This window comes from Haliaeetus albicilla, chromosome 8 (assembly GCF_947461875.1).
Source record: "Haliaeetus albicilla chromosome 8, bHalAlb1.1, whole genome shotgun sequence".
NCBI classification, from domain to species: domain Eukaryota; kingdom Metazoa; phylum Chordata; class Aves; order Accipitriformes; family Accipitridae; genus Haliaeetus; species Haliaeetus albicilla.
The window spans coordinates 884845-908068 of record NC_091490.1 but is presented as its reverse complement, the minus strand read 5'-3'; the positions used below and the strand labels follow the sequence as shown (position 1 = coordinate 908068).

Here is a 23224-nt window from a genome sequence, read left to right as displayed (position 1 = left end):
CATCCCAACAAACAAAAAAAATTATATACGCACATGATTCTTACAGGAAGAGAAATGCAGGAAATGAAGCTGTAAGAAGGAAAAGTCCCTCCCAGATATCCCGCCTTCCCCCAGCACGTCAGCCTGGGCTCCCAGGCTCGTCTCCCAGCCACCCCAGGGCACTTGCTGCCACTCGGGTCAGGTGCTCGACAAGCACCAGCGGTGAATCACCATCAGCAGACCCTCAAACTGCACGTTCCTGACACCGCTACTTCCCAAGACTTATTATCTTCTAATAACTACAACCAGTCCTGCGAAGGCATCACCTATTAAAAATGGCCAAAATTGTACTTCAGTACTGCCAACGACACTTATTTGTTAATTGAGTGGTGCTCTTTATTATCAACCGATTACGCTAACTGATGTACAAGATGCTGTAACTTTATAAAAGGGTTGACAACTTCAGTAATCAGTGTGCTGTGTTCCTGTTGTTATTTTAGATGGAGACTACTGATTCTCATCCAGATGAAGCAAAAGAAAGAAGATTCTTGATTCTGCCATCACACAGGTATAAGATGTATATTATTAAACAGCATACGTATGTAGTCAAACTAATATTCTTAAACAGAAAAAGAAATCCTTTATTCTGCTATGAATATATTTGTATTGCTTTTCTGCACCCAGTCAAACTTTTTACTAGCAGATACACTTTGGATATTGTAATGTATCTGCTTCTAACTTATGAATAATGTGTCAAGTCCTCTCCAAAGACAGCAAACATTTTCTACAGAAACTGTATTCTAGGTAACATAAACTTTGATCAACAGTAAATATTGCATATCATCTGCTAGTATAAAAAATACTACTTTGTAGTATTACAATGTATTATATTCCATCTAAGAATTCAAAATGTTTGCAAAAAATGTTAAGAATCTAAGTTTATCCACTTCCCCCCTGCCCCCCCAAAAAAGAATCATAGGAATTTCAAACACATACGTATTTAGTGAACATCTAAAGCTTTATGCCTTTGTTTTGTTTGGTGGTTGGGTTTGGTTTATGCACTGTGATGGGTTGACCCTGGCTGGACGCCAGGCGCCCACCAAAGCCGTTCTATCACTCCCGCATCCTCAGCTGGACAGGGGAGAGAAAAATATAACAAAAAACTTGCGGGTCGAGATAAGGACAGGAGAGATCATTCACTAATTACCATCACGGGCAAAACAGACTCAGCTTAGGGAAAATTAGCTCACTTTTTATTACAAATCAGCCAGAGTAAGGTAAATGAGAAATAAAACGAAATCTCAGAACACCTTCCCTCCACCCCTCCCTTCTTCCCGGGCACAACTTCACTCCCGGATTTCTCCACCAAGCCCCCCCAGCGGCACAAGGGGGACAGGGATGGGGTTTACGGTCATCACATGTTATTTTCTGCCGCTTCACCTCCTCAGGGCGAGGGCTCATCACACTCTTCCCCTGCTCCAACGTGGGGTCCCACCCACGGGAGACAGTCCTCCATGAACTTTCTCCAACGTGGGCCATTCCCACGGGCTGCAGTTCTTCACGAACTGCTCCAGCATGGGTCCTTTCCACGGTGTGCAGTCCTTCAGGCACAGACTGCTCCAGCGTGGGTCCCCCACGGGGTCACAAGTCCTGCCAGAAAACCTGCTCCGTGGGCTCCTCTCTCCACAGATCCACAGGTCCTGCCAGGAACCTGCTCCAGCGCAGGGTTCCCACGGGGTCACAGCCTCCTTCAGGAACCCACCTGCTCCGGCGTGGGGTCCTCCACGGGCTGCAGGTGGATATCTGCCCCACCGTGGACCTCCCTGGACTGCAGGGGGACAGCCTGCCTCACCAGGGTCTTCACCACGGGCTGCAGGGGAATCTTCGCTCCGGCGCCTGGAGCATCTCCTCCCCCTCCTTCTGCACTGACCTTGGTGTCCGCAGGCTTGTTTCTCTTACATGTTCTCACTCCTCTCTCCGGTGGCTGTTTTCCGCGTCCCAACTTTTTTTTTCCTTCTTAAAAATGTTATCACAGAGGCGTTACCACTATCACTGATTGGCTCGGCCTTGGCCGGCGGTGGGTCCGTCTTAGAGCCAGCTGGTATAGGCTCGCTCTCTCTCGAACACAGGGGAAGCTTCCAGCAGCTTCTTACAGGAGCCACCCCTGTAACCCCCCCCGCTACCAAAACCTTGCCACATAAAACCAATACATGCACTTACAATTCTAAGCACTTCATCCCAAAAACATTTTATCATGAGCTGTAATCCTAGTGAGATAGTGGAGTCTCCTCACGATTTATTGTAGCTATAGTAAGCAGGTCAACTATCCATACATTTCACACCAAAATACCATCTAGACTCCATGGACTACTCCCACTGAGTCAGTACTCGAGTCTTGGCTCCTGGACTGACTTGGCTCTTCTGTGAGTTACGACTGCCTCAAGTCACAGAGATAAATGCACTGAAACACCCTTACTGTTATATTCTTCTTTTCTACACAAGCATTAATTTAATGAACACTTCAAAACAATATTCCTTCTGATCCTTCACTTGGTTAATCTTTTAAAAAGAAAATGTATTTGGATGTGTCTAAAATACCAAAAAGTATGCTTTTCAAGACAGTCATTCCAGAAGTACCAAATCTGAATTAGAAATAAATTTTGTTATATAAAATCTCCTTCACTGTTCACTTTACCTAGCTAGTCTAAAAAAAAGGAGGAATCAGCACAGTCCATTGGAAATCTGATGTTTCAAGCATTATTTGAATTAAGTCCCAAATACATATGCAGTGTTTGGGGTTATTACTATTTTCATAAACAGAATAATGTGTTCCCTGGGCATGAACAGCTTCACTGCAGTAAACATTAATGCTAAAATAGATCGTAGGGAGGGAAAGGTGAACTACTGCTGGGGAGAGAAGGCCATAGGTACAGGAAAAAATAACATGCAGGTAGTAAAACTATTCTGGTATGCCAGTTACCTATATTTAGAAAGGCGAGGCATCCTAATATATCAATTATTTATATTACCACTTAAGCCTTATTGGTATTTATCAAAGACTGCATGTTAACTTGAAATATTTACACAGAACTACCACACTCAATGAGATGAATATCACAGAAAGTACTCTTTACACCTCCAAAACCAAGACGCATTTTAAATCCATCACCTGTTGATAAAATCAGTACAAATCATTCACAAATGTATTACAAAGACAAAAAAAAAAAAATCATGATCAGATATTTGGATATAATACATGAAAGAGGAAGAAAGAAAATCCCAACACAATTCTGCAATGTGTAGGAAATGATCGCAGCACCCTGGGCGTACCCCAGATCACCGGACTGTCCCCCGCATGCTGACCACGCCAGGCTGCCTAACTCAGCCGCACCGGCACTGCCAGCGCCGCCGCTCTGACCACGCTCCCGCTGGCTATCGCAGCCTGGGTGAAAGCTGCAGGTTTTATAACCTCCTGACAAAAGCATGCAGCTCTACATAAAAAGAAAAAAATCTGAAAATTCAACTACTGTATCTGTGCTAAAGACTCTCAGATCTTCTCCACTCCACGCCTGTGCCCCAAGTTTAATTTAGATTTTGAACAGGTTTTGGCGTTTCATAGATACTCACGTACAGGCTCAGGGGCGCTCGCGATGCCTCGCCTCCTCATCCTCGGCCCTCGCCCCTTCACCGACTGCTCCGCCTCTTTTGGGGGGTTATAAGCAAAATTTCTCCCCCCTTTGCTTTGCGCTAATCCCCCCATAGCTGGACTGTAAGAGGCAGAGCCAGGCAGCACCGCACTCACGGCTCCCCAGAAGGTCCCACAGGAGGCTCACCCCAATGCGTCCCCCCCAGCCTGGGGCGGCCCCCCGTTGCAGCCCACCCCATATGACCGGGTTATCCAAATTCCATTTGCAGGCTGTGTTTTATCTTTAGCACATACACCTTCATACTACCAGAAATGAAACATAAAGAAGGTTTATGCAGGTAAAAAAAAGTCACAAATTAAATACAATTAATTAAATTAATTTTAAACTAATTTCCAGCCATGTGCAAGACTCTATACTAAAAAAAAAAAGTAGCTGTGACAAAAGATATATTTTGTTCTCTCTTCCTCTGCTATTTAATAGTCTCAGAATGAAAAGTCTAGTACAATTTTCTAGTCCAATTGTTCCAGCCGGGGGGAAAATTGCTCGTCATAATTAGGCCACTTTCATAACGTATTTACTCATCACCCGGTCTCCTGTGAATGTCACCAAAGCTCCGCACCTGTGAATTGGCAACCTATTCCTTCACCACTGGTCATTTTCCCAGCACCTTCTCTCCTCTCACCTGATTTTGATCCCACTACGCACTTGTTCACAGGTCACAGACAGAAAAGCAAAGTTCACCAACTACAGAGAGAAGTATGTAAAAGATGGTTTGCTTTTCATGACCGTGGAACCTGTATGTGCGGCTTTCCTGAGGGGGCTTTGCTGGTGCGTGCTGGGTGACATGGGATGACGCCTTGGGTCCGGGTGAAGCCCCAGGACCCGCTGGCCCATCGGAGCCGCAGGGCTGGGGTGGTGCAAGGTTTGGTGACGGACCTGCAGGAGAGGAGGGAAGGACTAACCCAGCGCCCTGCCGTTGCAGCTACAGGCTACTCGGTCATCAGAAGCCTGTTCTCTTTCACAGCATTGGGGACTTTCTCTTTCCAGTGTACTTACTATGCCCGGTGTATCGATTATTTATTGGTAAATATTCTTTTCAGATAGATGTGCCCTTCTTTTCATCTGCCAGGCAGAGAATCAATGTTCTGTCAAAAGCAGAAGTTGCAATCCAATCTTGACTGTGGGGCACGGAGCAGCTGGACCACTGCTGCCAGTCTGAAGCTGGTTTTTTGATTGCTTCCCTGAAGTAACACAAATTTCATTACTTTTTAAAAAAAAAGTAAATACATACACAAAATTGTCTCATACGTGAATACTGTAGAAAGTAAATGGAGCTCTCCAATAACAGAAAGTCCTTCAGATTATCTTTCTATGGTTCTGTATTCTTCACTGTGAGGGTGGCGAGGCACTGTAGCAGGTTGCCCAGAGAGGCTGTGGATGCCCCTGGAAGTGTTCAAGACCAGGTTGGATGGGGCTTGGAGCAACCTGGTCTAGTGGAAGGTGTCCCTGCACATGGCAGGGGGGTTGGAACGAAGTGATCTTTAAGGCCCCTTCCAACCCAAACCATTCTAGGATTCTATAAGAATTTGAAACATTGCTTTATAAGAGGACGTGTAATATTTAATTGAGTATGTTTGAGTAATTATCCAGAAACAACTACAACGTTTGACCTGGCCCCAAGTTGCACGCCCACCCAGGAGAAGTGCTGCCGGTGCGGAGCCGGCAGCGGGTCCCTGCGGGAGCCGGATCTGGCGCTGCCAGGTGCCTCCCACCCGGAGCAGCTCCAGCCCCTCACTCCATGTCCCCAGCCCGGCAGTGCTTCAACTGTGAGGTTAATGAATAAAAAAAGAACAATCAGCCCCTCTCTATGAAAGACCGGGTGAGTGCTAGGTAAATGTCTTACTAGTAGGTTAAGTTTTCATTTTTTTCTAGGAAGCACCCAATATCCTGGAGGGTGATATTCTCGTATAGGTTGGGACAGAATGGTAATCTTCTCATTTCTGGTTGAATTGTCAACGCAGCAGTTTACTTCATGGCCCCTCTTTCTCCAGAAACAGCCCTAAAGGACTTCTAGAATTAATGGGGCATGGTGTAATTCAACACACCAACATCTTCTGAAGTTTTTTGCAGGATTATTTGGACAGTGTACGCTACGTTTCTCAAGCCATTATGTAAATTTACAGCCTGAAATGCCCTACAAAAAAAAAACCATCCTGAAGAATTAAAGTAACTTGAATGGCAAAGGTTAGAATTTTCTTTGTGGAGAGGAATATAATGGTAATTTCTACAGCAGAGGTATGCAAGTTAGCTTTCACATGTTGTTACAGCACACTTAAAAGATTTTGAAGGTCACAGTGGCTCCCTACAATCACTGCCCACAGCACGTAAAAATCTATTTACACATCATAAAACAAAAACTGCGCTATGAGAGACCCCTTAATACTTGAAATAAAACTTCAGACTAATCAGGGTTTTTTTCACTGTTTACATTAGCATTTCAATGACATTTTTAATATTTCATTTTAGATTTACTTAATAACTGTCTTGAACAAGAATTATAAGAGAATTACACTGCTGAAGTGGGAGTGTGACTGGAAGTTAGAAGTGGCCTGGTGAGTCCAATCATTAAAAGTGTGCCTTAAGTGTTGCAATACCATTTAACTTATATCGAGATGACCTGAAGTAGTAGCTAGACAGTGAAACACTTCAACGCTTCTCTCTATGCAACACATTTACAAGTACATGATTTTGCCAGTTTACTGATTTAATTCCTATGATAAATTCAAGATAATTATGACATAACACATCAACTTTTAATGAATTAACATGTAATTTTGTAAATATTATATTATACCACCATGCACCAAAGTATATAACCAAGCTAGCTCAATACTTCATAAGCACGGATCCTAAAATAAGTCAATTTAATAATTTAAGTCCTTTCTGAGACCTTCATATGCAGTTGCACTCATTTTTTAACTAATTTAGTTCATCTGATCCAAATCCCTCATTAAAAACTGCTATATTATGATGGTTAGGAACAGAGTAACTGAAATAATTGCTTTTAGACCTGACAGAGTTACCTATTTGAAATCATGCTTTCAATGAAGCTGGGTTCATTCATCCTGCAGAAAAGACCTCAGCCTTTCAGATTTTGTGACACAGTAGACAAACACAGAAGACAGTGCTTTTATTTCTCTGTTTATTTTTGCCAAGACATCCATTCTTCTCACTGCCTTTAGAAACTTATTATTGCCTCAGCTCAGGATATCAAATTATTTTGGGATTTCACCGAGACTTGCATTCAATCTGCTCAAGCCTTTAAGCATTCAAAGTCTGGGACAATCTCTCCTGTAATTTATTTCAAAGTATGTTGACACTGTTCAACCACTTTTAGGACCGTTTCCCAATTTCTATTATAATTAAGTTAAAAGCGTTGTGTCAATCTAAAAATCTAGTAGAGCAAGTCTTCTTCTACTCCTTAAGTTTACCTTCATTTATATGTGAGAAACAAAAAAGTCATTAGGAGAGGCTTACACAAGCATGATTTGAGGGACTGACACAAAGATGAGTCAACGCAACTTCCAGGATTTAAAAAAAAAACAACAAACTCTGAAAGCTGTGTTACTTAAATGTTTATCTTTGGTTAAACTCCACGTTCTCCTCTCAGCATCAAAGCACCAGTCCCAACATCAAACATGGGGTACCAAAAGGCTGTTCTAGCTTTTGCAGCGGTCATTGGGTGAGCCTCACATTGGCAGACATCAATGCTTCCACACGCACTCTATTAGTCCAAAGACATCAGAGCCCTGCAGCCTGGTGTCCCCTCACGGTGGATAACCCAGCAGCTCGGTGCGATCACTGACTTCTGCTGTCTTCACTTCAGTTCTGGTTTTCCTGAAACTGGCAGAAAGGCTATATGGAAAATCATCCATCCTTTTACCCTCCCTCTGAGGCACACAAACCTCTGCTGTTCTCGTTCATGCTCCCACAGGTCATGGCATGGGAGTTCTTCTCTTTCTCTCACCTGCTGGCAGGAAGAAGTTCTTGACCTTTATTCAGCCAATTCAGAGAAAACTAGCAGTTCCACATCTTGCTGAGTCTTCAGTGGAGCATAGCCCATGAATTTGGACTTCACAGTCTGTTTCACCTGTACCTTTCTGAAGCCTCACCAGAGAACCTGTGAGCCCATTTCACGAGCCAGGTACCACAGACGTGAAGGACACTGAGCCAGGACACTGGCTGGGTGATGCGCTGCAGACCCAGGAGATGCATCCCAGACACATGTTCTCTCAGAGGAGTCTCAGTGTTGGCAGGTCCAGGGCTAGAAAAGCAGAAGAAGCAACTGCGGAGGCATTAACCATCCCAGTCCTGCACTGGGAAGGGGCTGAGGCTAGTACCGTGCTTCCAAAATGCAGTACACAGCTGTGACAACAATTTCCATTTGTTATTGAGCACAGCACTGCTCTTAGCACAGACCTCGCTCTCTGCCCATGCACAGGCACCTCCCCAGCTCTCACACCCACCGCTGATCATGGGAGCTTCCCACCAGCATGCTCTTCTATAGCACGAGACAGAGAATCTGATCCGACATTAAATTACATCAGTAATAATATATAGTTCATTTTGAACTGCGTCACAAACACACAATGTGTTTATTCCAAGACTGCAATGTACCATGTACCAAAAGTATTGGCTGCAATATTTAACGTTTTCATTTTTCCATCACGCATTCACAGCTTTATTTTAAAATAAAGTGACACCACAATTTACTGAAAGCTAAGGTTATGTCTGGAGCTCCTGTGTCAAGTTAAACATTTCTAGTGGGCAGCATCCCAGTCACAAAGAACGGGCAAACGTAATGCGTTCAGTTACACCCTCTCCCATTAAACTTCTTTCTGATAACCGTAACTAGTAAATTGGCGTTTCAGTATCAGGAAGCCAGCCCGCGGAAGCACCGTTTCCCCCGAAGGCTGCATCCCAGGCAGCTCCTCGCACCCTGCTCCCAGCAGCACTGCCGCCGTGCCTCATTATCAGACACCACACATTTCACACAAGGTTTCACCTTCCAGTGGAGGAGTGCCCACCAGCTGGTAATTCATAGCTACGAAGAGCTTTCCAGACTAGCAAGAGACCATGAAGAAACGTCAGAAGATGCAGAGACTAGAGCCGCCCAGTTGAACGCACCAGACCAGAGCCCTTCATGGCTTCATACAACATGAACAGTGACCGCGCCTCTGATGAACATCTAGAGTCCAGGCTAAAATTTTGGGCACACTTGCCAAAATGACCAGAGGAGGCAAGTGCCCAGGGCAGCATTTTGGTTCCCGGGCACCACCCTGCGGCAATGCCAGCCTTTGCTCTGCAAACGCCGGCGCTGGGCAGCCCCCGGGACTCTGCGCCCTGTGCTCACCCAGCCACCCACACGTCCACAAGCAGTGGTACCCGCCTGTCCTGGTCAGAGCCTGTCTGAGAGTTGAAAAAGCTCTGCACTGGTTTTGAAGGTTGGTGCTCTCCTGTCTCGCTGAAGGAGCTGCCCCAAGTTCAGACCTGCAGATGCACTGAGGTCGGCGAAGCAGGACAGGCTGATTCAGAGCAATTACCCTTTGTGCTGGTGCACCCTTCCTGAAAGTGCTTCTGCTGTTAACAGGTCTCTTGCTTTGAAAGAAGAGAGTAAACTTTCCTGAACTAAAACAAACCAAAAATTGCAAAGAACAAGCACGCGCATATTGTTCCTCTGCTCCTGATCCTGAGTGAATGAAGTGCTCTGACATGTTGTCTCTGCAAACTTCTACCGGTGTTATCAAAACCCTGAGCTAGTAAAATAGAAGTAAAACCTCTTCATAGATATTTCAGCACTTAAGCTGGTAGCTTATTAAAACCTGCTAAAAAAATTATTGGAGTTTTCACACAAGGGTTGTACTGGACTACCTGCTCAGATTTTAAATAAGCTTAGCTATCCCAATGAACTTTATTTTTCCACATAGAAAGCCTACTGGCACATTGACCATTTTTTTACAACAGGGTAGAAAGAGAAGTGGAAGAGAAAGTTCTAGGCAACCAGCATGGACAAGCAGAAGGAGAGGGGGAAAAGGGGGAAGAAATGGTTTAGAAAAATACTGCTTCGTTTACTCCAGCAAATTTTTTGTTCCACAGCAGCACAAAACAATGTCTTCTGCAACACCTTCCTGTTTTCACATGGCATCTACCCTCACCGTAACCCAGAAGCTGTTGGAGCTCTCTGTGGCTGCTAAGAGCATCGCTTTCCCACACACAGTGTGCAGCCACAACCAAACCCAAAGGAAGCACGTTTTCAGAGCAGGTACCGAAGGTACTGCTGAGGATGCACGCCAGCATGCCAGAGTAAGGAGTCTGTTCTATTTTAAATGTTCTTCTACAACTTCTACATAAAATTAACAGCTTTAATATAAAAAAAACCCCCAGCACTAAGTCTATAAAAAAATACATTATGTGTGCCTATATATATATAATTTTAGTCAGAAATTCAACTACTGTGCTGAAGAAAAAGTAATGATTTTTCTCTAAGTCAATAGCTACTAGGCAGATGGATGAAGTGATAGATGATGGATGCATGATGGATGGATGGATGGATGGATGGAGTACCCTTTTTCACCACTTACCAGAAATGTAACAAAATAAATACACTGAGTCGCAGCTTCCTACTGCCCTGTGCATTCTCCTGTACTCCCAGCAAGGGCCCGTCTGCACGGCGGGTTAGGGCAGGTCCCCCTGCAGGCGCCCAGCCCAGCCTCCCCGAGGAGCTGGCAGCTCTCTGCTGCTGGGGCGAGGCGGGATGTAACCGCCATCTATTTTTCCATAATCACATACACCTTAACTACACTAAATCAACCAGCGCTTCGTTTGAACTTCCTCTTCCCTTCTTCAATCATGTTTCCTTGGAGAGAACTGTCCTCCGTGTCGTTCTTGCTTAATTAAGTACACTAAATCTGTAGCCGGTAGCAAAGCCACAGTGCGCCTCTAGACCTGTGGTTTACAGATGCTCCCCTCGCCAATTAGTAAGAAATGGGAGTGTGGCTTCAAAGCCTTGTTTTCTTCTTTAACTGGTTATTTATAACTCTTACCTGGGCCTGCTTCCCACTGGTTCCTATCATTAACCTGCCTGCGAGCCTCTCGGCTCTCCGCTGACGGCAGGACCGTGCCACCGACGTAGGTAGCTCTGGAACTCCTTACTGGGGCCATGCTCTAAAGAAACCTACCTCCTCCGTACTTAACGGTATCTAAAGCAAGCCTGAACAGTTGTGCAGTGCAACACAACAAACCTGTCAGTCAGTCCTTTCCAAGGAAATAAAGCGCAAAGTTCTGCATCATCATCTTCACACCCAGAATAAATTTAACAGAATCATTTGCATCAAGTGAAAACCAGGTGGTCAGAAAGGGAGGACTTCAGTCTACAGTGCTGTTTTATGATGGTGAATTACATTCAGTTTAAAAACATTTTTAACATGAAGGCAGTGAAATATCAAAGGCATACAACTGTACAGTAAATTATGTATGCCTATGTTTTGTAGAGGGAATAAGGTTCCTGCTTACTTTTGACAGAATTGCATTATGTAAATTTAGCAGGCATATCACAGATGCTATACTAAACTGGACAGTTATCGTATTCCTGTATATTTATATAAGTATAGAAAAAATACAGCTTATATACAAAAATATATAGAACTTCCCTCATTTACAATGACATTTGCATGAGAAAAACTACTGGAGATTTCTGCAAGAAGTATTGTATGGTAATGAGATTTTTTCCAAGACAAAACTGTTACTGCTAACAGTTGGATACTCTCTTTGTTTTAATTATGCATGACTAATGATAGCTGTTTGGCTGTCTGACCACCAGATTGTCTGCCGTTGCCAAGGGAAAATCTTTTAAAATAAATTTACTGGTTTTCTGTTATAAAACAAAGCATGTTCTACTTCATCTTATATTTTTCAACAGTTTTGCAGGTATAAAAATCAAAACTGGAGTTGAACCCATTGGCAGGCTTTTCTTGTGTGTAAGTCACCACCAAATCTCTACTGGCGTTATAAATAATACACCACACTAAACCAGACCTACAGCTAGAGTTACTGCAGGCATCTACTGGCTCCATGTGCTGTTACGTATACAGCAAGAGTACCAAGAAACAACTACTGCAACAGCTGAACATTTTATTGGGCCTATTTTACACATCCACCTACACGCAAATGCAGGTGCACTAATGAATCCAGCCTGCTCTGGGGTCTCTGGCAGCTGTAATGTTGGGAAAAAACCTGCATCTAGTCAGAGGAAGAAATTTTTTTTCTGCTGAGTTGAAAAACATCTGAAAAAAAGTAAAAAGAAAATCGCCTGACAGTTTCCGACATGGTACGACAAAGGTGAGCGGGATTTGGTGTGCCTGTGCAGAACACCAGAGCACCACAATCCCAGCCAGCTCCAAGGGCAGCAGTCTGCTCGGACCGTACTCTACCACGCTGCAACCAGAGTGCGATGGCATTCCTGCACCCAGCAGCCCAGCGGTGCGGGCTGCGACGGCACGCCAATACCCAGATGCCCGGCAGAGGTATTCGGCCCCAGCAAAGGGTCACCGTGGCCCCCCTACACGGTCTTTGCTCCAGAGCTGGCTCGACGGTGAGGGCTTGGGTTGGCTGCACCACGCTAACTGCGCGGTGGAGGCACAACTACTGACAAAAGGCAGAGGAGGGACTGCCCCGATGATTACAAACTTAAGGAAGCATGTCACTGAGTTAGCATGAACCTTGAGCTGACACCTGGGTTGAGTTGAGGGAGATGGAAATTTTGCAAATTTGAAGAGTTCCTTCCTCTGCTTCCATGTGGGACTTTTCTGCTCTCACCAGTACATGGATTTTGTACCGATCATCTCTGCTCAAAGGCTGAAGGAGATCCAGAGCTGAAGAGGACTCTGAAACCCCTACCTCTGCCAACAGGCAGTGCCTTAGCAGGGGCGTATTTAAGAAACATTTCTCCCCATGTAGCTCTTGAGGAACAGCATTCTCACAGGGAGACAAGGGTTTGTCTTTCAACCTTATCTTTGCAGATCATTTTGACTCACAGATGAAGCAGCGTAAAGGAGCCAGCAGCTCTGGTACCATCAGCCTGCAGATGGATACGATCAATTACTTGATCGATTAGCGCAGCGCTACCTCATCACGAGCGAGTCCACTGCCGCTGCTGTCACCTGCAAAATCTCACTGAATTTATCCAGAGCTGTGGCCAGCGGGATTAACCTGCCCCTGCCTTCACTCAGCTGCTGGCTTGAACCCCTCTAGTTCTGAAAAAAATCACGTTTATTCCCAGGCCACGGCAGCTCCTCGCGCTGCACCGGGGCTATCTGAAGGGGGCGGTGGGTTGCTCAGCGGCTAAAGCAGCAGGGAGGATGCTGTGCATCACCTATTCCGCTTTTCTCATTCTCATGCCACAAAAAGTGATGGCTCCATTACGGAGGGCTGCAAGAGAGGATCCTTCGAAAGGATGGCCTGCGGTATTAAAAAACTACAGTACGTGTGCAGGAGCGGCAGCTGGCATGGGCCAAAGCCACACCAGGGAGAAGGAACAACGTGGGCAATAGCCTGCCAGTGCGTGAGTGCTCCCCAACCCTGCTTGGCCAAGCCAGGACATGCCAGTCGACATCTGGGACCTGCCTGCCTTCATCAGAGGAGTGCAAGCTTCACTGTACCCACCCATCTCTGCACGTCTCAAAAAGAGCTGAAACGTCTCCAAATTGATTCCTTGAGCCTGCTGCAGCACAGATTTTAGTTTCCAAGCACAACCTTGGGTCAAATTTCTGCCAGGAGAGACAGTGGCAAGCCAGTACTGCGTATCGCTGATTGGCCTGTGAAACGAGTCAGCCTGAACCCCCGAGACTTGTTTCCCTGGGATATCGGCTACAGTCAACTCTTATGCAAGATGACAAGAAGAAAGTAATTTAAGTCTCTGTTTTTTCCTCAACCGAACAGCCCTTTGGAACAAATTCTGTTTGTCATTCCTTACTGATTCCTTGTTTTGTTAGTTCCTCTGCATAACATCTGAAACATTCGTGATCGTTTAAAATGATAAATTATTTTAATTTACTCTGAATTTATTTATTATTACTGCACAGACAAGAGGCAAGCGCCATAATGTGCTTGTTTAATAATTGGCAGGGATTTGGAATGTGAAAGTCTTACCCAAGTAACAACTTCATTTTATGGGGAAGTGTGCACATATGTCTACATGTACCACAGTCACATTTCAGAAAGATAGGAAAAAAGCTTCACATAGTCAAATAATTTATGATCCTGAACTGCACAAGAATACCAAAAGAGTACGGAAGTCAAGAAATGTACCTTTTAAAATCATAAAGGAAAGAAGAAATTTTTTATAATTATTACACCACCCGTCCCTCTCATAGACATATCTGCATTTATATATGGGCGCACACAGCTGTGTTCAACACTGGTGTGTGGACGTGCATCAGAAGGACTGTAATGCTAGAATATATATAGTATCTTAAAATTTAAATATGCTATATACACTTGATATTCTCCTGCTATTCGTACTGCAAAACTTCCATTCCAAATGCCCAATTCTCAGTAATACAAATGACAACAGAAAGAGAACGTTTGGCAGATGTGTCATCAGCTTTCCATGAGCACTGTTGCTCCTTTGGCAAAGACTGTTGGCTATAAAGGGCAGTTCTTCTTGGAAGAGAAGGCAAAACTGTCAATAACTCCCAATTCCCAATTTAAATAATAATTAGGTACCTACATCCCCCCTGAGGACCTGAACAGCTTCAGAGTTGAAGCCTGCTTGACCTTCAGTGTGACACAGGCACTCAAGCCACACAGGCACCTTCAGTGATTTTGGCCAGAGCAGCTGGATGTTCCTCAGGACCATTGATCTGGGAATCCATGGGATTTCATAGCTCGAGAAGTGTTGGCAAGGAGCCCCCACAAAATAAAATCCATGATGATGACCATAATGCTGTAGTTTTATTCTGGAGCGCCTGGAGTCAGGGGAAGCAGAAGCAGGAACTGGATATGGTCCCAGCAAGGTTTCGTTTGGCCAGGACTCCCCTGTGCCTGTGGTTGGGCACTGATGTGCTTTACTGGGAAAGGGAAAGTTTGGTCTGAATATCAGCATGTTTTGAAAGCCAGAGAAGCAGGAGACACAGGTTTGGCTGCTGCTGCCAGACTTCTCCTGCCAAAACAGAGTTCATCCCCATATCAGACTCTGATTTCAGAGACCCTGCATTTGGTACCCCTAGAAGGACATAGTTTAGAAAAATAATGTTAAGTAGACATCTCTCCCCTGAACCATCAATGTCTATCAGAGGAGAGCCACAGTGCAGAACAGGGAGCATCCCATTTTCCAATAGGAGCAAAGAAGACAACACTCAGCTGGAAAAGTTGTTTTCAATAGACGGTGAGAACTGCGATCTCTGCGAAGCTCAAGGGAGCCACAGTAAAGCACTGAGTCATCAGTGCTCCACAAGGAACAGCATTTCTCCGACGCGCTGCCTTGCACGCCTCCTGTGCCACCCCGGGGGTGTCACAGTCGAAAAGCCCCGTACTTCTCCGGGGAGGCAGAAGTCACGCTCGCTGCCTTTGGGGGCTGAAGCAGCGGCTCTCCCAGACAAGGACACCAAGAGACACAGAGGAGACCAGGAGCTGCTCTTCCCATTCCCCAGATAGCAACTTCTGCCACCAGCGGAAAAACTTATGGAAAAGAAGCAGCTGAGTAACTCTAAAAGCAGCCACTGAAAGAGATGGATGGTGTTTCAGATCAGCTGTGTGCCACATCCCCAAAGCTTTTAATACCAGTAAAAGCATACCAGTAAAACATACTCCCAGACAGCGTTCACCCACGGCTGCTTAGCGCAGCCCGTCCTGTGTTATCTGTTGGTTCATACAAAGAGTCTGATGACTACCTCAAGTCTCTGAGGCAGGGGACAGCATGTAGACCTGAAACTCTCTGAGGTGGAAAGAGAAGCAGCTAGGCTACATGCAAAGAATTTCAAATTTACAAAACAAACCAAAACCCCCAAACCTCCTTACCTATGACGAAAAAAAAATATCTCCTATAATCACCCTTCTCAGATGACTGTTGGCTACCCTAAACCTCAGACAAAATTCACATGGGACTGCCAAAAGTGACTACTGTGGTCAAAAACACGTGGATAAAGTTCAATCTACCTCTTAACAAGGCTGGCCTAGAACTGATCCCTGGTTTTCCCAGCGAGGTTTGACAAGCACCGACATCCGCTCTGTAATCACAACCGGACCCAGTTATCTGCTTTACAGCCTCCACCACTCCTACTCTTCACTGGCAGCCTTTGGGAACTTTGATCCAAAGGATCCCACCTTGAGGTCTAACTCTTTGCAGCAAAGAATTCACATTGTTCTACGTATTACAGAGCATGTATTTCATAAATTACTCCATAATCACATAGTGGTAAAAAAATCTTTTGCTCTCTTTAAAAAAGTGTCAACTTCTAAAACTTAATTTACTGTGATTACACAATGTAGAAGTACCATCAGGTTAAACTAGCTTTTAATATCCACGAGCTTTAAGGAAAATAAAATGCAGGATAAAAAACCTTGCTTGCTAGAGAAAGCCGTTTTGATCATCTTCAGATTTGTACATTTAGATATCTAAGGGGATTTTGTTTACGAATTGCAGCTGAGGTACGTAGGAACTGTTAAGAAACATATACCTGTTTTCTTGGATATATAAAGCCAAGGGCCACACACACAAACCAGCCGTAACCTAGATAAGCATCAGCACAGAAACTCAGAGAGAAATTCTCTTTTATTTCTCCCGGAAGCAGAAACGCCTCTTGCTGCAATCCCGGCGGCGAGCTCTCCGGCTGCCCTCCCTGCGTCACCCTGCGCACGGCCAGCGGGAAGGGGACGGAGCAGCCCCCACCCCAGCGGAGGTGGCCTTCGATTCCCTGAGCACCCAACCCTCAAGCACCAGGACTGCTCACGGGACGGTGCGGGAAACAGAACAGGCTACCCGTGCCTGCTCTGAGCAAATTGCTCTGCATTTGTCACCTCTCTTAAAACGCTCCTGTTCCAAAACTGCCGCTTCTGCTGTCAGTGTTACGGATATGCTGCAAACCTACGGTGATCCCTCTCCTCATAGGAGGTCTTGAAAAGGGTCACTAGAGAAATCCAGTTCTGAAAATACAGACTGTTTCCTGTATTTCTACCAGTTTAGTGTCTAGCAATTTATTCTTCCAATAAAATAACGTTTTTATAACTTGCTCTCTCCTTCCTTGTGCATTCTCATTCATTCTTGAATGGTTGACTGGGAAGAACATAGAAAAAGATGCAGGTCAGAATTGTACTTCCGAAAATAAGTGGCTTCCCAAAATTATTTCGCCATACAAAACAACTGCATTACTGATATAATTTCTTGTAACTTCAATAAACAGTGACACAAATAGTGTTGGGACTGCATGGATCCATCACTGATTGAAAACAAACAAAAGGTACACGGTTTTAATTATCGAGACTACAGAAATAACTCATCCTCAGAAAGAACGCCTTGGCAACCGAGAGATTGTCTTTAAAAAAGAATTGCTAAGATGCCTTCCGTACCAAAACAGGTGCTAAGTGACATTCTTACCAAACCGTCTGTTCGCCTGGTCCCTCGGGAGGTGCAAAGCACAGGGTGCCATGCCCTCTGCCAGTGCTGGGGAGCGCTGGCCAGGGAGGCCGTGGGACAACCACGAGCATCCCAGCGCTGCCCGGGCAGCGGGGAAGCATGGCCCAGCCCGGCGGTGGTCCGGGCAGCGAGGATGGGGAGTGTGCCCACCCCGCGGTGTGCAGTGAGGGCGAGGGGCGACGGGCGGCCCCGCCGAGCAAGAGCACCGGGCAGGGAGCGATGCTCGCAGCTTTGCTTCTACAGCACTAGAAAAACGCTGCACGCGTTTGACGCTAAATGGACTAATTACACTTTCATGTGAATTAACTATTTTAAAACGAGGGAGCTGTACTACTTATTTTACTTTGTGTTAACACTTAGAGGCTTTTACTGGAAAACCTCAGCAGTTAAAGGAGGCTTTATTCCTCATCTTTAGTAAAGACAATGAAAACTTAATGTGAGAACTGAGACTGGAACTTGGCTCGCTCAGTCTGCCACCTTATTCAATGAAAGAGGCTACGTGCTTTCTTCCCGAATATCTTAGCTCAAAATGAGACTTGCAAGTAAAAGTTTATCCTCAGTTCAACACAGGTAACCCCGTTTAGTCACGCTCCTGGCAGACCTCAAAACGTGGGTCGATACATAACGGGGCTGCACAGCTGAGGAAAAGCCCTGGGCAGCGTCACCGCAGCCCTGGGAGCCGGCGCAGGGTGTGTGCCGAGCGAGCGCTCCCACAGCGCCCGCGACGCCCTCTCATTAGGAGATGTCTCCACCCAAACGCGCATCACATAAATCACCCTCGTCTTCTTGCAGCCAAGAAAATGCTGACTCAAAGCCATGAAAATTACTCCCATGCTCTAGCATTAATTATTAAAACAAGGAACGCTAGATGCTTTGGGCACGGTGCTGTCTTTGTAGCAAAGCAAGGAGGTAACTTTTGAAGCCCTCCTTGCCGGAGAACAGACAAAACTGGAGAAGCCTGGTGCTGAAAGGTGAATCAACACGTGCCAGCAGAAGGGAGCCGATGGCCATCTTGCCGTAAGAGGCTGGGAACTACAGCGCACAGCCAACTTTGGGTGCTGCAATGTACAGTAACTGAGAAGAGCTAAATTCAGACGGCTACAGAGCTGGAAGGAAAAAACCTGCTTTACTGATGCCCAAATTGCTTTATCCAGCTGACTGGAATTTGTATTTAAATAAATAGCCAGCTTCCAATAATTAGGATACCAATAGCAATTATTTTAATGTATAGTGAAATATATTTATGTTACAAATACCCAGTGAAGAAAAATTCAGGAGAAGCAGTGACAATGTGCAGTGAGACTCAAGATAAACAGCTCTACCCATCTTCTGCATACTCTTTTGAAAGTGTTTTCTTTCATAGTGATCCTACATTTCCCCTTTCAAGTTGCAATATCAGCCGAAAACAAAATAAACTCTGATTTGAAAGAGGCCTACAAAAGGCACATGAAATGAAAGAAGTTAATCATACAGCAAGAAGAATGAAAAAACAGATGTAACGCATGTTATTTCACCATCTAATTGCTTTGTTCCAGAGTTCAGTAGCGCTGTTAATGCTTCCTTTAGCAGCATCTCTTTACAAAACAGATACTCTCCCTCCCCTGTGAGATAAAAGTATTGTTTTAATCTTAAAGCTCTCATTTCATTTATGTAACCTATCCAGCTGCACAGACACTGAGTTTCAAACACAATCTTAGGCCTAGAAAACTGAACATATTCCAGCTGAAACTCACTGGGAGGTAAACTTTAGAGTAATTCCACAATGTTTTAATAAGGTAGTTCTGAACATATTTTTGTTTACGTCCTAATAACGTTTAGTACTGGCTGAGTATCTGTCTTAACTGCCCGCAAACTCACCAAGTTACCTTCTCTGCAACCTTTAAGTCTGAAACAGTACAAATAAAATTTTTTTTTTTTTTAAATTGCCTTTGATTCTCCAAATCTGCAAACAGAAAGCACGAGGACCTTACAACAGCTCAAAATACAGAGTATAATTGAGGTACACATAAAAACTACTTGTCAGCTGCCCTACATAGACATCTACTGTATTTTCAGTGGCTACTACACCAGAAGCAGGCTGACTTGCTCTAAATGATTCCAAATTCCTGCTGAAGATACCTCATGCAGTACTTCACAGCAGATTGTAGGATCATTGAAAATGCATGTGGCTAAAATACTTTGTAATCTGGAGACCTAAGTGAGTGACACCCCAACAAAAAATAATACAGCCAGATATTTCATAGCTTAAAACTACTGCCAATTGAATTGGAGATTTATCACAACCAAGGAGGTTCAACCCACTGCAATCATATTCCAGATAAGGAGGAAACATATTTTTCTTGAAGTACAGCAAGATCATGACAAAAGTACAACGCATGAATAAAAAGTTAGAATCTGGGAAAAAAAAATAATCTAATCGAGCCAGAGGATTAACAAACACAAATCAGAAAGGAGTCAAGTAGATTAAGCATGGTGTACGACTACTGGTAAACAAATTCTGCTCCAGTCAACTGGACCGAAGGGAGATACCGTAAGCACGGGGAGAGCAAGGTTCCTCAGGAAAAGCCGTAACAGAGCTACGGCAAGCGTGGAATCTCCTAATGGCGTAAAAAGCTAGCTTTCCACGGTAACCATTGAGAAATACGAAAATATAGAAGGAAAAAATAAATAAATAAATAACAAGGTGAATACTTCTGACAGGGCGTAATCCTCAGCACCCCGCTCCAGCCCAGCAGTCCCCTGCCAGTGACGCTCGGGCTGCAGAACCCGAAACCCCCGATGCCAGCAACCCAAACCGCATCATTTCAACCCAGCAGCCCGTTTGCAAACTTTCCATCACCGGACCGTCCTTTACTAAACGACAAAAAAAAAAAAAAAAAAAAAAAAGAGTTAAAACCGAGAAACGACTTTCCCACCACCCAGCGGGACCCCATCAGACCGCTCCAGCTCCGGGGATGCGGGGTACCGGGGGCTGTCGGCGACAACTTCACCGCACCGCCGGGGCATCTCCGAGCCGCCGCTGCCGCCCCGAGAGCGGTCGGGGCGGCGGCGGCGGGGGTCTCGGCTCCGTGCACCCCTAAACCTCCCCCCCCCACTCCTCCGCGGCCGCCATCGCCTCCTACCTAAGCACCGCCGTGTCCCCCTTCCTGACCACCAGATTGTCCACGGTGGCCCCGGGGAAATCTCCACCCGGAGCGGCAAGTCTCCCGGGTGCCAGGAGCCAGCAGAGGCCGAGGAAGACGATCGCCAGCCACTGGTGGGAGCCCCCGGCGCTCCGCACCAGCGGTACCATCTCCGCGCCGCTCCTCGCCGCTCCTGGGCCCGGCGGCGGCCGAGCGTTTTCCCCGCGAACGCCGGCTCCCGCCTGGTACCCTCGGTCGCTGGCCGTCCGCGGAGCGTGGCTGCTCCCGGGCGGCCGCCGCAGCATCTAGCGAGGAGGGCAGCGCGCCCGCTCTGCGCGCCGCGGCGGCGGCTCGGCGGCGGCTCGGCGGCGGCGGCGGCGGGCGGCCCCCGCTGCCAGCCCGTTGCCACGCAGCCGTCGCCCTGGCAACCGTCCCGGCGGCGGAGGGATGCGCGCCGCCCTCCCCGCCGCTCCGCGGGGCCGGTCTCCCGCTTCCCAGCCCTCCCCCGCCGCCGCTCCCGCGGCTTCCCGCTCCGCCGTCCCCGCCCCTCGGCAGCATCCCGGCTTGCGGACACCCCCCCCCGCCGCCCGCCGCCCGCGGGGTGCGCAGGGCCGGCCGGCGCCGGCGGAACCGTCCCCGTCCCCCGTCCCCCCCCGCCGCGGCCGGTGCGGGCCTAGCGTGGTGGGCCAGAAATCGCTCCCCGGTACCGCGGTCTCCCCTTAAGGTTTAATAAAAATGTACCACTTTGCCAAAAGCCAGCAAGTCAAACAGGGCCTTAAGGCAGCGGTGCTGGAAATCGCACCGACAGCTCCACGGTGAGGCTTCCTCCTCCCTCGGGAGCTGCTGGAATTTCCAGAGAAACGATCCCGTCCTTTCTGGAACATGAGGCCGGACACTCCGATTTTGGGGGAGTCCCGTTTCCTAAAATTCTACCGGGACAGCTACAGACGCTCACCGACAGCAGGAAACAGGGAGCAAAAAACCACTGACAGGCTGCTTCCCTACAGACACACAAAAATTAGCAGCCTTTTTTCCTCCTGTGGTCTTCTCCAGCCTGTTAAACACACACCCAGAACGTTGTCAGCCTCTGACAAACGCCACTAAGTGGGGGATTCTGCCTGCCCGGCTTGTTTACCCAAACGCCCACCCTCCGGCCCGACCGCTCCCCACAGGACACCAGGCTGCGCCTCTCCAGCACCCGCCGAACCTGGCGCAGGAACCGCTCTCCTCCCGCCGGTTCGAGAGGAGTTGCGTAAGCGACGCGCTGTTATGTAACAAGAACTGCATGACTGCTATGACATTAAGGGCCGGTTCCAAACGTTCTCACACTAATTCATGCATATCTGGCCCATACAATGTTATAATTGTTCCTTCACAGCAGCTCTGCCACCCCACGCTGCCAGCCCGTGGTGCAACGTGGTGCACCGATTTTCCCGCGGTACTTCCCCTTTCATCAGCTGCCAGGGTCGTATTTTGCCGGTGCACCAATTTGCATCAGAAGGATTTGAGTAGCATGTTCCAAGTAACAAATCTTTAATAACCGTGATACTTCCAATGCTCACTCTTTAGCTAAACATGTATTCCTTCTCCTGTAATCTCTACCCTTCTTTACTGCATCCCATTGCATAAGATCTTTTCAGCTGCCGAAAGAAATTCTAGCGTACACGAAAGGGAATTCTTCCCCTACTTCTGCAGCACATAATACTACAGAGTTTCCTTGATAAGGAAAGAGAGGGGGGATGAGAGAGAGAGAGATTGGTTCCCAAATCTTGGATGTGGAAGACTCGCTGTCAGTATTACCACTATAATACAGTAATGCCTTTTTAACGTTAAACACAACTCCACAGTGAGACAATTCTCTCCACTAGCACACATGCAACTGCCGTAGTACGCAGTACCCATCCGTTGGGACCACAACAGTAGGAACTTGCTGCAAGAAGCTGTTGAACATCTAGTACCAAGAATACACTTAGGAATATTTCTGAGGCAATGCCACGCATTTTGAAATGGGCTTGCCAACAGGACAGACCCCAGCTGTAAGCCTCAACCACTTTCACCAACAGGGAGTTGTTAATAGCAGGTGGAGCCGTCCCACATCTCACCTGTCACCATTCCACATTCAAAGATATACAATAGTCTCCTGTAGGACCTTTCCAGACATGTATGCTTCCTGCACTTAACAACCACAAAACATCACGAAGAGTTGTAAATGTCCTGCCTGCGTAGCTCTCAGCTATCACTTTTACCATCACACATCAAGTTCTGTTGTCAGCAGTGTCAAAGCGGTTCTCCAAACACTGCATCCTCAGAATGTTTGTTTCCAGAGGAACCTCAGTAGCCCAGTGGTTTTGGTCTTCGCTTCTTCTCTGACATTTCACCTGTGGCAGTATCGCAGCTTCAAGAGCCATTTTCCATATTCTGTATTACTATCCAGAATCACAGCACGGTTGAGGTTGGCAGGGACCCAGAGGTCATCTTGTCCAACCCTCCTCCTCAAAAAGGGCCACCTAGAGCTGGTTGCCCCAGACCATGAGTAGTCAGCTTTTGAGTATCTCCAGAGATGGAGACTCCACAACGTCTTTGATGCATTCCCTGCCAGCTGGGTTACTGGGTTTGCAAGTGGTTTGTCTTACAGCCAAACATACAACACTGCTCTGCTTTGGATCCTAGGATAGTATCTCTCCCATTCAAGTGCTCGGGTATATTGGACTTTTCTTCTATCATGCTTAACGTACCAAACTGCTCTTCCGGCTACTGTTGTAGGATGCTGCTGTACAGACTCATGC

The 23224-nt window shown here is 46.5% G+C and overlaps 1 protein-coding gene across 2 annotated transcripts in view; it reads right to left on the bottom strand.

Moving 5' to 3' along the window:
• The window catches only part of NEGR1 (neuronal growth regulator 1), a 295675-nt gene extending 274747 nt beyond the window's left edge, over positions 1 to 20928 (bottom strand). Inside the window, exon 1 of one of the 2 annotated variants that reach the window (XM_069788395.1) lies at positions 20439 to 20928. In XM_069788395.1, coding sequence (XP_069644496.1) covers positions 20439 to 20743 — 305 coding nt within the window. In that variant the 5' untranslated portion in view covers positions 20744 to 20928. The remainder of the gene's footprint in view (positions 1 to 20438) is intronic. The other variant, XM_069788396.1, reaches the window with a different exon arrangement.
• Between the last annotated feature and the right edge of the window lie 2296 nt (positions 20929 to 23224).